The 12,452-nt window shown below is 39.0% G+C and overlaps 1 protein-coding gene across 1 annotated transcript in view; it reads left to right on the top strand.

Moving 5' to 3' along the window:
• The window catches only part of LOC132884635 (uncharacterized), a 33,691-nt gene extending 21,909 nt beyond the window's left edge, over window positions 1–11,782 (top strand). Inside the window, exons 10-14 of the mRNA XM_060918475.1 lie at window positions 9,943–10,287; window positions 10,573–10,679; window positions 10,952–11,063; window positions 11,375–11,427; window positions 11,537–11,782. Of these exons, the coding sequence (XP_060774458.1) occupies window positions 9,943–10,287; window positions 10,573–10,679; window positions 10,952–11,063; window positions 11,375–11,427; window positions 11,537–11,782 (863 nt within the window). The remainder of the gene's footprint in view (window positions 1–9,942; window positions 10,288–10,572; window positions 10,680–10,951; window positions 11,064–11,374; window positions 11,428–11,536) is intronic.
• Window positions 11,783–12,452: the final 670 nt, after the last annotated feature.

Genomic DNA, 12,452 nt, shown 5'->3' with positions numbered 1-12,452 from the left:
TATAGATCACCTCAATTAGAAGGTCAATGCATTACAGGACACATAAACATATCTGCAGAAACAGGGTGGGCATTTATACATCAATGCTGTAACAGAGTACATTAATCAAAAAGCATGCATAATAAGAAACTCATCAAAATCATGTATGCATTACAAAAAAATTCATTCCAAAAGGCAGTGTACACATCCCTGGCCACCCCATCTTCATCTCTGCCACTTTCATTGACCAAACTGTATTTTAATGGGTAGTTCAGGATCAAAGGATCCTTGAACTGAATGATCATTTCATCTAACAGATTAACCCTGTGAAGTTTGATTTGCACTGATAGTATCTCATAGTTTAAATCATCTTCAATCTGGTACACTGGGGCACGAGTGGATGTAGAGGGGGCATCGAACGTGTCTGAAAGAGGCGTTGAGACAAGGCTGGATGTGCTGGATAAGGAAAAGTTGACAGGTGGATGTGGAAAGGCCAAGGTGATTGGGGAGTCCATGTTGGGTAAAACTGGAAGCGTGTCATCCAGCTGGCTTGGAGAGGGTGTAGAGTCTCCTGGCCCTATGATCACCTCTGAATCAGACATTGGGGATGAGGACATAAGATCTACACATTCATAATTTGATGAATTTGCTAAGCCGATGCCATGACCATGTTCAGCTGTACTGGGTGATTCTGCCTGAATGGTTGACATGTCTTGCTGCTCAGAAGGGCGAGAAATTTGTACCTGCTGCCCTCTTTGAATGTCACGCTGGCTGCCCATTTCACAGTCTTCTTCTGTGTCCGTGTCTGACTCTTGCGCTTGACCTGCTGTATATAAGTAAAACCGTAAAATCCCAAATTTTGACACGGTGTACAGCTCACCAACATTTGTGTGGTCATCAAGTTCAGATTCCTTGAAATCGTACACATTGTGAGTGAACTCTTCCCAATTTCCCTTTCTGGACTTCCCATGTGGAAAAAATAGTTCCTTTGCATGAGAGAGTAAATCTTTTTTAGTTGCATTCTTATTCACATCAAGTACCCTTGTGCCTCCACTGCATCGTTTCCTTACTTGCTTTCCCTCATGGATCTAACCCAGCTCAATTTTTCGGGTAGTCTTCACAGCATTTCTAGAGCAGGATCTTGTTGCTCTTAGACCTACAGAAACAGGTCCGGGATCAGATCCTTCATCGTGATTTGTAGCTCTGGTACTCATTCTCTGACGCAGTTTATTTAGAAGTAACACCTTTGATGTATCCTCTACGAGTTGTCTTTGTTTGTCCATACAATATCGTCTTGTGGCAATTCTGTCCCCATATATTGGTATGTAACATGCAAGGGATGTATCGTCTATGTCTTTAATGGCAAACATGTCAATCTGTGAAGACATATGAAAAATAATTACAATTATGATGAACTTAGAACATAGAAATTACGTATGCTACTGTTCATAACCATATCCAACATAACCACACCTGTTACCACTTAAAGGTTCTCAAATAACGTGATGTAAATATATATATTTTTGGACAATTTATTTCACATATCTATAAAAAAGATATTTTAAAAATCAATGTGCAGCCTAATAATAGTTGAAACCCATCTATTCATCAGATCCTTTCTAACCATCCAAATTGTTGCATCCAATCTGCACAATCAAATGTATATTCATGATCAATTTAGCTAGATTTAGAGCCAAATTGGGGTATGATGAATGCCCAAAACTAAACCATGTTCCTGTGTAAATGGGCTATATCTCGAATGTGTTATTCAGATAGGACATGACCATTGGCCGGACTGAGAAAAGGATAGGCCTACTTTTGTCTAGTGAGGACATGGGTTAGCCAGGCTGGTGCCACCTGCCTCTGTTCAATTTCTTTTCACTTCAACAACTAGATCAGGAAAGCCAGCTGTTCAGAACGTTGGGCAGAACTTGGTTTGAGTTTGGCTCTCCGGCTAATCAGCGAGGAGAGGTAAAGCCATTACGTCATGAATTTGTAGTTCAGCGATTTCAAACGCGACATATACATATCATCACATACACCATGGCCAAACAGCAGTGATTTGAAAGTGCAAGCCTAAAGTGGTGTGAATGAATCCTATTGCTGCGAGGTTAGATGGTTTCCGAGAAGTGAAATGAAACCGGCTGATGCATCAGGTTAGACATGGGTAAAAGTTGGCACGATTCTATTCTTCGTGTGTTTCCCCTGACAAGCTTTACAAAAAATAACTAGCTACCCTTTCACATGTAAGAATATTAGTTATTGGGGTGCAAAATTGCAGTTTGCATTGCAGAGCCAGCAACACATAGGAGATCATTAAACACAGCAACTGATGCGCTTTGCAGAAATGCATAAGTAGCGTAACATATATGGACACAATAAATACTCTACAACTTCTTACAAACATAGAGGCTTGTGTCAAAACCTGGACAAAGGTTTTAAAAAGGAATTAGGTCTTTTCTTAAGCGTGACAGAAACACTGACATGTCACCTAGGCGGAAATCCCGACGCACCCTACATTTGATATCACAATCGTACAACCCCGCACATTGCGCAACCTACTGATAACTGTATCTGGCAATCTGTATGATCTATCCAGGATGCTCACTGGTCACAACACAAAAGCAATAGGCCTATTTAAAGGAACTGTTTTTGACATGGGTTGATGTGAAATAGAACTGGATAAACCGGATAAACCAGATTGTTTCCAAGCAAGCCCAAATAGCTTTGTCCCGACACTACGTTATGCTTTGTAACTTCACGTTTATCGTGATTTGGAACACAAGTCGAAGTCTCTCTAAGTCAAAGAAGTTTCTGCGCCTACACTAAAATAAATTACCGGAGATGCGTGCAGCACATTCTTTGAGAGCTGAATTAGCCATGGCTGTCTGGTCTTAGCAATCATAGCAATCAGTTCGTCACTCCAGTAGCGGTTAGATGCTAAATTGTAGCCTACTGTCGGTTCTCACCTTGTCCACTTGCATATCTTCAATTCTGTCTTCGGACACCCCATGTCCTCGAAGAAAATCCCACAAGCCATCATCATCCATCACTCTGCAGGGCAGGCAAACCTTAGCACACCATTAGACATCTTTCATAGGTGCAGCTTCTTAGCCTTGCTAAGCTTCGAACAAATATGAGCCACAGGCATATTGAAAACATAGTCGAAAAAGGAAACATGCTTTAAAGAGGGAGAATATCTAACGTATTCATTTATAAAAACTCAGTTAAAGTTGAAATTTATCCCGCTCACCTGTTTCGCAGCCCGGCAGCCTACTGATCGAGTCACACAGTCACAGCCCCCAAGCAAGCCTCTCATCACTGCAACATGGGTCATGTGGTCACAGCATGACAGGTTATCTCATAATTACGAGATAATTATCTCGTAATTATGAGATACTATCTCGTAATTATGAGATCTTATCTCGTAATTATGAGATAATTATCTCATAATTATGAGATAACTTGCTTTTTTTATTAGGTGAATGCAATGCTTGCTGTTTTTTTTTTTATTAGGTGAATGCAATGCGCTTCCGTATTCGACACTATATTTTGTTTCTGATTGCCCTGTACTCTTCAGTTTGCCTGACATTTCACTCCTGCCTTTTTATTTATTTTTTTAACACTTTATTTTTATATTTTTTAGTGGTACACTTAGGTAAAGAAAAAACAATAATTGCCAACAGTTACCATTACAAAAACACATCAAAACAAAAACAAAACAAACAAACCAACAAAAAATAATAATTAAAAAAAAACCTACAATCTGGATGGGCATGTTTCTAAAGTATTCAATATAGTATAATTTCAGTCAATCTGTCATTGATATGTATACATTCCATTTCATCCATTTTTCTACGCATGTGTCAACTTGCAGTCTTATCCTATGTGTCAAGTCCTCCATTATGTACATCTCTTTCACAAGTTTTAACCAATCAACCCTGTCTGGTGGTTCTGGCTTTTTTCGTTATGGCCTTTTTGCTGGCTGCAATCAAGATTTTGAATATATATCTGTCTGGCTTAGCCACAGTGTTTCCTCTCAAGTTACCAAGATATAATACTATGGAAGTCTTGGGTATTTGATAACCCAAGACCGAAACAATAACAGAATGTACTTCATCCCAAAACTGAACAATATTAGGGCAAAGCCAAAATACATGTGCATGATTCACATTCATCTCACCACATTTTCCCCAACAGGGTTGGGAAACAAATGTGTACTTACTTCTAAGTTGGGGGGTAATAAAAAATCGTATTACATTCTTCCAGCAATGTTCTCTCCATGTACAAGACGACGCAGTAGAGTGCTGGGTTCTCCAAACCTGTAACCAATCATCCTCAGAAATATCCACATTTAACTCTTTTTTCCCATTTATGTTTCACATATGTGGTGTTTCCTTTGCTCTCCATTAGTTGTTTATATAGCACAGATATTATTATTTTACTCTTGAAGCTATATGCCCCATTACAGTTTTGATTACCCTATTTTTGTCCACATTTATGTTTGGTTTAACCTCCTTATTGTAATAGTCTCTAAGCTGTAAATATCTAAAATGATCTTGGTTGTCCAATGAGAACCTTTCCTTCAAGTCTTGAAAGCTCAAAATGCTCCCCTCTTTAATTACAGTACACAGAGCTGTTATTCCACATGAGGCCCAATGTTTGAATCTCTGATCTTGGGTATTTGGAATGAAACATTTATCATATACTGGCCATCTAAGCATCCTGGTATCTGGCTCTAATTTATGTTTACGTGTGATGTCATACCACACTTTAAGTGTAAATTTGGTGATGGTGTCCATGTGATTATAAAAGTCTTTGGCTTCGTCAGCATCGCCAATAAGACTTGAGATTTCCCTCTTTTGCGCGAACTGCTCTAGGTTCTTCCATTTGGCTTCATAGGATTTATCACACCAGCAGACTATATGTTTGATTTGCACTGCATGGAAATACTCCTTGAGGTTGGGCAATGCCATTCCTCCTTTTTGTTTTTCCAACTGTAAAGTCACAAATTTAATTCTCGGTCTTTGTCCATTCCAAATAAATCTGGATATGGTTTTGTCCCATGCTCTAAATTGCTTCTCTGGAATTTCCACAGGTAAAGCCTGGAAAAGATAGAGCAGGCATGGAAGGACATTCATTTTTATTGTCGCTATTCGTGAACTGAAGTCCAGAGACAGGACGGTCTATCTATCTATGTCTTTTTTGATACTTTTATCTATTTTGTCATAATTTGAGCCATATAGGCTTTCTGTTGTTTTTGTTATAGTTACCCCAAGGTACTTCATTGTTGTTGATTTCCAATTAAATTTGAATTTTTCTTGTATATCTTTGGTTGGAGAGTAATTGAATGTTAAAACTTGTGTTTTGGTCAAATTCAATTTATATCCAGAATAAAAACCATAGACCTCCAGTTGACTAATCAGTTTAGGGAGACATACATCCGGTTCTTCTAGATAACAGATCACATCATCAGCAAAGAGGCCGATAATGTGTTCTTCTCCATCTATTCTGATGCCCTTAAGCTCCCTACTCTGTCTAATTGTTTGCACCAGTGGTTCTATAAAGATCGCAAACAGGGTTGGAGAGAGGCAACAGCCCTGTCTGGTTGATCATTCTAGTTGTATGGTCTCTGTCAAGCTGCCATTGATTTTGATTCTTGCAGTTGGGTTTTGATAGAGTGTCTTAATACAATCAATTGCCTTTGTGTTCAGTCCAAACTTTTTAAGAACCTCATAAAGGAAAACCCAGCTGACACAGTCAAAAGCCTTTTCGGCAGCAAGGCTTATATATGCAGCACTGATATTGTTTTGTTTAACATGTTCTAGAACATGAAGAGTTCTTCTTATATTGTCATGTGTTTGACGGCCCTTAATGAAACCTGTCTGATCTTCGTCAATAATGTCTTTCATGAATTGGTCAAATCTTTTAGCAATAATAGAAGTGTATATTTTATAATCTACGTTGAGAATCGATATAGGTCTATAACCTGAGCATGTCTCATTGTTATTCCCCTTGGGGATAACTGATATCACTGCTTCTTTCCATGATGGGGGTATTTTGCCTTTCTCAAGTGAATGGTTAAAAGATGACAAAAGTAATGGTACAAGTTGTTCCTTAAATGTTTTGTACCATTCTGAGGGTAGACCATCGCTACCTGGGGATTTGTTTGACTTTAATCTGCTTATTGCATTCTCTATTTCCAACACTGTAAATGGTTTGGTGATTAGGTCATTCTGATGTTTCCCAATAGATGGCAGATCAAGATTCTGTAAAAAGGTTCTCATTTGATTAACATTTGCTGCTAAGGGTTGACTATAAAGAGTGTAGTAGTTCACAAAATTTAAGCCAATCCCTTTGGGATCGTAGATTACCTGGTTAGTATATACATCTCTTATTTTATGTATTGTCCTGTCAGCCTGTTGCTTCTTTAATCGTTTAGCTAACAATCTAGAGGCCCTAGGCCCTACTTCATAGTAGGATTGTTTCTTGTCTTTTTTTCAATTTCTGCATTTAATAGTTTATTTATGTTCTCCCTTGCTTCTTTAATTTGGGGGAGTAACAAAGGGTCCCCAGAATTTTTATGTTGTTGTTCGATTTTAGTCAGGATCTCTTTTTGTTTAAGAAAAACCCTCTCTTTAGCTTTTTTCATGGCTGCCGTTTTTGCTATTAATTTCCATCTTAAGACTGCTTTTAGGGCATCCCATAAAATAACAGGACTCACTTCACCATTATCATTTTCAGTCAAATATGTTGAAATTTCTTCAGTCATCTCCCTAACCAATACTTCATCGTTTAAAATCCCAACATTTAACCTCCATTGTTTTATTTTCTTTTGCGTATCCAATTGGATTTTTAGACACATTGCACAATGGTCTGATACTTCTGCTCCTTCGATTTCACATTCTTTTATTCTAAACAGGTCTATTTTATTTATAAAGAAATAATCAATTCTGGCATAACTATCATGGGGCGGTGAATAATGTGTATAATCCCTTTGAGTGGGGTGGAGTTCTCTCCATAAATCAACTATGCCAAACTCCTTGAATGTAGTTTTAATAATTTTAGTTACTTGGTTAATTGTTTTTTTTCTTGTTTGTTGTGTCCATCTTATCATCCATCACAATGTTAAAATCTCCACCACATATCAATATTCCCTCTGACTGCATTATTATTTTATCAAGAAGAGATTTAACAAACCTCTTATCACTGTTGGGTGGGGCATAAACATTAACCAGAGTCATTAACTCGTTTTCTAGCTTTCCTTTCACTATAATGAATCTTCCCTCTTTATCCTTAGTCATATTGATACATTCAAATTTCACTGTGTTGGAAATCAATATACTAACACCTCTTTTGCCCTTATTTCTAAAACAGCTATAGAAAGTGTTCATGAAACCAAATTTCTTGAGTTTTTCACTCTCCTGATCAGTCAAGTGAGTCTCTTGTAGATAAATAATCTGGGCCTTCTCTTTCCTTAGTTTAGACATTACCTTTTGTCGCTTAATGGGGTTATTCAGGCCATTTACATTCAATGACAGTATCTTAACACTATTCTCTATCATTCATATTAACATAATTCCACAATCCAGATTGAAACTTAACAATTACTACGGGTGAACTCTGTAACAACCAATGAACAATTACATAAAGTTTAGTGACTTCAGAAGAAAGGAATGAGTTTAAACATCCTTTGGGTTCCCTGTTGGGGGGAGGAGGGAAAGGTGCCTCAAGCACGAAGGGGCCCTCCCTAGTGAGAAAGTTCTCTTCTCCACTAGACGTGTCCAACATTTGGCGTTAAATTGTCCTCAGTCGGGTTGATAATTAGAGCAGGTTAAGTGGTAATAATTATATCAATAAAATAATAATAATTGAGAAGGAAAAAAAAACGCATCCTAATTTACAATATCTAAATCAATATCTGTATTTTGTAGGCCTACATGCGAAATGACGAGTGCCTCAACTTTGTATAAGCTACACCTCAAAAGAAAAGCTATGGAGATTCTCCATGCACTTACATTAAATAACTAAAAGTACCTCACTTTGTGTCACTCCCAGAATATGTGAGTGTCTCTTTTTATTCTGCTCACTGTAGTTTATTCCCCCGGCTGTGAATCTCTTCTGAATTCCAGGAGTCTCTCCCTTGCTCGATGAGCTGCTTTGTCGCCGGTGCTGATGGTGTTCCACGAGAGTAGTTCATCCAGGCGTTCCTCCATTATTTTCATCGCGTTCGGACTCTTTGCTTTCACCGTCACCTGAAATCCACGTCGATTGAGATCCTCCGCTGCTGCTTCTTCTGCGTTCTCGTATGATTGTTGACCAGATTCCCAGTGGATACGCATTTTAGTGTAGGGAGTTTGGAAGCGGATGCCCTTTTCTCTCAGGACAGATTTGATCGGGCCATACGCCTTTCGTTTCTCTAAGACATCTGCTGCATAGTCATTATCAAAGTAAATTCGCCGCCCATCTAGCTCAATCTTCTTCTGCCAGCCCTTTTGCAGAACCAGTTCCTTGACGTGATATTGCAGAAAATTCACTATTAGGGATCTGGGTGCCGACCCTGCTGACGGTTTTGGAGCAAGAGCTCTATGCGCTCGTTGGATCTGTAGGTCCATCCCAGAGGGGAGTTCGAGCTGTTCACTAAGCAGTTCATTCACAAAGTCAGTGACTGATTTCCCCTCTTTGTCCTCCGGTACTCCGTAAATGCGTAGATTGTTTCGCCTGGAGCGACTCTCCAGATCAGTCATTTTATCTTTCATTTCGATGCTTTGCCTTAGAGTCGCAACCAGAGCGTCTTTGAACTCCAGGCAGGTTGACTCCAGATCGGCTATGTGTGATTGTGCTTCGGTAATGCTAGCATTCTGAGTCTGTAGCTCTCTCACAACGTCATCTTTAAACTCAGCAAAGTCATCTTTCATAGTTTTTAACACCTCACACTTGAAAGCATTTAAGTCCCTTCTCATTTCTTCCTTCAGGCTTTTAAATTCTTTTGAAAGTTGTGAAAGATGTTCGATAATAGTCTTTTGGTTACTTTCATTTTCTCCACATGTGGTTACCTCCTCTCCACCATGCTTCCCGTCTCCAGTTTTTGAATCCGTCCTCATTTTAGTTCTGTTCAACTTCTTATCACTTTTCTGACTCTGTTGCATTTTTCCTCCCTTTGTCGATGAATTTGAACAATCTCAGTACCTTATTATCTCAAGGAGGCTTAATTTTCTAATCGACTATGAGGAGCTCTCCTCTTACACATCCATCTCTCTCTAGCGCCACACAGGAAGTCACTCCTGCCTTTTTATGACCATCTGATTTCAATTGTCTCACTGTGACCTACCCTTTAGTAACTTTTCATACAAATTGAATAATGTTTGTAGTCAGGAATTTGCCAGTGAGACATCATCTAGAAAGAAAAATATTTTTTTCTCATTTGAACTCCACCATAAAACTTTAGTAGTTATTTACAGTCTTAGTTAATTGAGCATGACTTGAACTTGTTTTTAACAGGAAACTTCGTCTCGAGAGAAGTGAGAGCATATGCAGGGGGAGGAATCAACATCAAGTGCAGATATGAGGATGAAGATAAAGACAAACCAAAATCTTTCTGTAAGATCGAAGCTGATCAGTGGTGTTTTAATCAAATAACAACAAAACTAAACAGTGAATGGTCACATGATGGCAGATTCTCAGTTCATGACAGCAGAAGTGCAGGATTCTTCAGTGTGTTTATCAGAGAGCTGATCACGGACGACACTGGAACATATTCGTGTGCTGTTGTGACTGATGAAATAGAGACCTACACTGTAGTGAAGCTGAAAGTAGCAGAAGGTGAGTAGCTATAATTATGTGTTTTAGCAAAAGAAACATTCTGTGATTATATTTATATGTAAATTTACTGTATCCATGTTGGTAGTCAGAGCTAGGACAAACAGACACATCTAAGCTGATCAGATTGGTTGTGATTTGCAGATCTGTCCTATGAGAAGTCCATCAATGAGACTGTTCATGTCGGAGGAGATTTGAACATCAGCTGTAAATACCCAGGATCCCTCAGGAGTGACCCCAAGTTCCTCTGCAAGACGAGGCTGCAAAAAGCTGCTTGTTCTTATAAAGAATCTGTGAAAGAAAGTAGAAAGAATCTAAATATGGGGAAATTCTCCCTGTATGATGACAGAGCAAAACAAAACTTCACTGTGATTATTAGAAATGTGACTGAGCAGGACTCTGGTGAATACTGGTGTGGAGCTGAAGCAGACTGGACATCTGATCATGGATACAAGGTTTATTTCACACGGATCAACCTGAAAGCTACTGGTGAGTTTGTAGAGACATGCAGAGACATTATATTGACTATCATGACACTGTCAGTGCAAATCCTAACCAAGACTAGCCTGTGATATCACGATAATTCCCAGGACAAAAAATGTTTTCGCTTCAGTACTCTTCCTGTGCTTTATCAGATGCACAAACAGCAGTCAGTATTTCTGAAGTTCCACACATCCAAAATGTATATGGTGTTGCATCTGTACCGCTTTCAGTCATATACTTGATTTACTCACTTTGTCATTCATTATCTAACTACACTTTTCACTGCTGTAGGTCCTCGTATCCCAGTTTCAACCTCGAAACCAACACAACCTTCATCATCACCGCCATCGCCATCATTACCGCCATCATCACCGCCATCACCACCACCATCATCGCAATCACCAACATCACCATCATCATCATCACCATCGCCACCACCACCGCCATCATCACCATTGCCATCATCGTCATCACCATCATCATCACCACCATCACCATCAAAACCTCCACTTCGCACAAATAAACACAAGTCCTGGCCTACACCAGCTTCTCCTCCACCAGGTTCTGCTCAGATCTCCATCACCCCCATAGTCTAGCTACATGACTTTGATGAATCTGATCCCTTATGATTGATCAGCATGTAGGTTAAAGTGACTGACTATCTGTTCCTCTTCCAGGATTTCCAGCTTCCACTGTGATCCCTTTGTCTGTAATTCTGCTGCTGTTTCTGATTGGAATCTCATTCTTCTTTGTGATTGTACAAAGAAGACACAAGATGCGAGGTACCCACATACAAACACAACACATTCTCTAATGTTTAACACATTTAGTTTTGTGTGACCTGTTCATGGTACAGCAGGTACTATTGCTGCATCACAGTTTCAGTGTCCAGTATTCAATCCTGGCCTTGGGTTACTCTTTTGAATGTCCCACTAAACAAAAACATGCTTGTCAGTGGATATGTGATGCCTTGTAATGGACTAGTGTAAAGCATTTACTGGAAATGAATGATTCATAACTGATTCCAAAATCTAAGTAAATCCAAAATTAAAAATATGACAATTACTGATGACTTGAGTGCTGTTTTCAGCAGGTAGAGCTGCTACTGGCAGGAGTTCGATCGAAAGTTCAGGAAACAACCATGGGGTAAGAGAGAGAGAGAGAGAGAGAGTGTGTGTGTAAGTACCAAAGCTTATTGTCTGTTGCAAAAAAAAGTATGAAAACATTTATATTTTTTGTTTCTCTTTGCTCTCAGGTTCCTCTTACTGTCTGTGAGTTTGAGGAGATGAAAGACACCAGACGACTTTCTGCCTCAGACGCTGGAACTTCCACAGTTTACTCTACTGCTCAGCTACCAACAATCTCCTCTGATCCTCAAACCATTGATACAAACACAGAGTTACCCACAAGCCCCTGTGATTCTGCTGTTTATTCTACTGCTCAATTACCCACAATCCCCTCTGATCAGGACATCTACTCCACAGCTCAGTTACCCACATGAGATAGGAAAGACTATCTCAGCAGCACTGGACATGAGGCAGGAATACAACCTCTGAGGAACACCAGCTCATCGTAGTCTCTGGAATTTTCTATCATTTTACAATAAGTTCAGATTGTAGATTTTAAAAAATGATCACAGATTGTGACTATATTCATCTTTGTATTTGACCCATTTTGAATAGTTATATGTATGTTTTGTATGTATGGAGTGCCGTATGTATTGTCTGTGTGGACTATGGTATGTTTTGCAAGAAATGCAGTATGTATTGTATGAATCGAGAATACATTTTACTGAATATAAGTGTATAATTTTAAGTTGTATCTTTACAGATCATGAGTGCTAGAAGAAAGAGAAAAGTAAAGACATTCATCTTAGCCTATCAGCTTGACTTGCTCACTTCCTTTCTTATTGTTCACACAATTGCCACCATCTTGCTTTCTCTGATCGTGACTACACTCATTATTACTGCTCTGCACACTCATCTCAGCCATCCTCATGCTCTGTCACAGTAAAGACACTGATTCAGTCATGGATTCTTTATCAGTTAAAGGAGCACAGTGTATTTTTACCATTTAGAATGATTTTTTTTTTAATGTCGCGTTAATTAAGCACTGTTCAGTTTTGGTGTTATTGGCAGGATGTTCCACAATAAACTTTGAAACTTTCTCAA

The sequence above is a fragment of the Neoarius graeffei genome, chromosome 4 (assembly GCF_027579695.1).
Source record: "Neoarius graeffei isolate fNeoGra1 chromosome 4, fNeoGra1.pri, whole genome shotgun sequence".
NCBI lineage: Eukaryota > Metazoa > Chordata > Actinopteri > Siluriformes > Ariidae > Neoarius > Neoarius graeffei.
Note: the sequence above shows the minus strand (reverse complement) of the source record. Positions and strands in the feature narration are given on the sequence as shown.